This window comes from Echinococcus granulosus (genome assembly GCF_000524195.1).
Source record: "Echinococcus granulosus chromosome Unknown EG_S00655, whole genome shotgun sequence".
Classification (NCBI taxonomy): Eukaryota; Metazoa; Platyhelminthes; class Cestoda; order Cyclophyllidea; family Taeniidae; genus Echinococcus; species Echinococcus granulosus.
In genome coordinates, this window is record NW_020171031.1 from 1 (window position 1) to 1,439 (window position 1,439).

Consider the following 1,439-nt stretch of genomic DNA (forward strand, 5'->3'; position numbering starts at 1 on the left):
TGAAACAGTGAGGAGAAACTAAGATTATATACTGCTTCTTACTCATACTAGTACAAGTGACCAACTTTCTCGGTTAGCGAATGAGACAATATTGAAGGGGTGGTAATGGAGTCCGCTCCTCATAGGAGTGGCTGGGGCGTCACGCAGCACCTAAAGAGATGCGGTCGATTGCCGGGCAATTTAGGCACCTGCTTCAGGTGACTAAACCCCTCAAGGATGTGCAAGAGAATGGTAGTCAAAATGGAAACAAAGCTTACTAATCGACACAAATGTCGGGTAGAGTAGATTGCTGTTGGAGGACAAAAGCCTTTCAAATAGAACCTTCAAGTTAAAGAGTAAAACAAATCAAAATCAAAGTACTATTTGCTCTTCCGCTGTAATGTACATGCCCAAAAGATCTCATGGTAACAATGTTGACTCTTGCTGGTTGTTTGCAATCTAGCTGTTCAACGTAACCACTGATTTCTTGATTTTCTTTCATGAAAAACTCACCCACTACAAACAGCAAAGTCGTAGGCGATTTTTATTCCCTAGGAAGAGGAGAGCGATTCTGATGCACTCTGTTCCACATAGTCTTTGGTTCATGCTTTTGACGTCTCACTCCATCTGTACGCTTGTGGGTGCATGCTATACCCCACTGCTTTGAGTGTTTACAACTTTGGGTAGAATACTAGCTTGCTCGACACATTTTTCTTTGGCATGGATGATTAGAACTAACCGAATAAGACCGAAGACTTATTCGCCAATGCAAGAGGGGGAGGTGTGTGTCGAGAGGAGGATCACTTCTGCCAGCCCACCTGCACGCTAGTAAGCAGGTGGTTAAAACTTCTGGCTAAGGAGTCGTGAGTAGATGCAACAATCTCCGTCGGCGGTAGTAAAGACCATTTAAATGAGGAGTTTATGTTGTCAAGGTATATGTTTATTTGCATCAGACTTATTGTGTTTGCAAGGCGAACGACGCCAAACGTGGTAATAAAATTGAGACGGTGGGGAGGGCGTGTGGCGGTGGGGAGAGAGTGGATAGCACTCACTCCGTTTTGTGTTTGCGTTGGAGGAAATGGGCACAAATAATTCATTCCTCATTTTCTCCTCTTTTCATCGGAGCAGTGTTAACTCTAGAACCATCTGCTGCCTCGAAAGATGTTCTACCTAGCTGCACAGAATTTCGATTGACTTCTAAAAGTTTACACCTGGATTTTTGCATTTTATGTCCAAATTCAATTATCCCAGTAATTATTGAAGGCATAACTAAAAGGCATATTTGTGTTTTTAGAATTTAGAGCCATTTAAGCCTACAAATTGAAGAAGGAGGTGGGACAGAATCTACGTGCATTAGTTAGTTTTAATGGTGGCGCACAGTTTAGCCGTCTAATTTTAACGAGATGAGTTTTCCTTTTGATTCTTGAAGGTCACCTGCTGTTTTGTTTGACGGGAGCGTG

General features: G+C 42.7%; 1 protein-coding gene across 1 annotated transcript; it reads right to left on the reverse strand. All coding sequences in view use genetic code 11, as the record gives it.

Annotated features, from left to right (window-relative positions):
- Window positions 1-488: 488 nt before the first annotated feature.
- On the reverse strand, window positions 489-929 carry EGR_11263 (hypothetical protein; the record flags this gene model as incomplete). The annotated part of the gene is made up of 2 exons (XM_024500506.1): window positions 489-530; window positions 798-929. The coding sequence occupies 2 exons, from the start codon at window positions 927-929 to the stop codon at window positions 489-491; spliced, it is 174 nt and encodes a 57-aa protein (XP_024345080.1).
- Window positions 930-1,439: the final 510 nt, after the last annotated feature.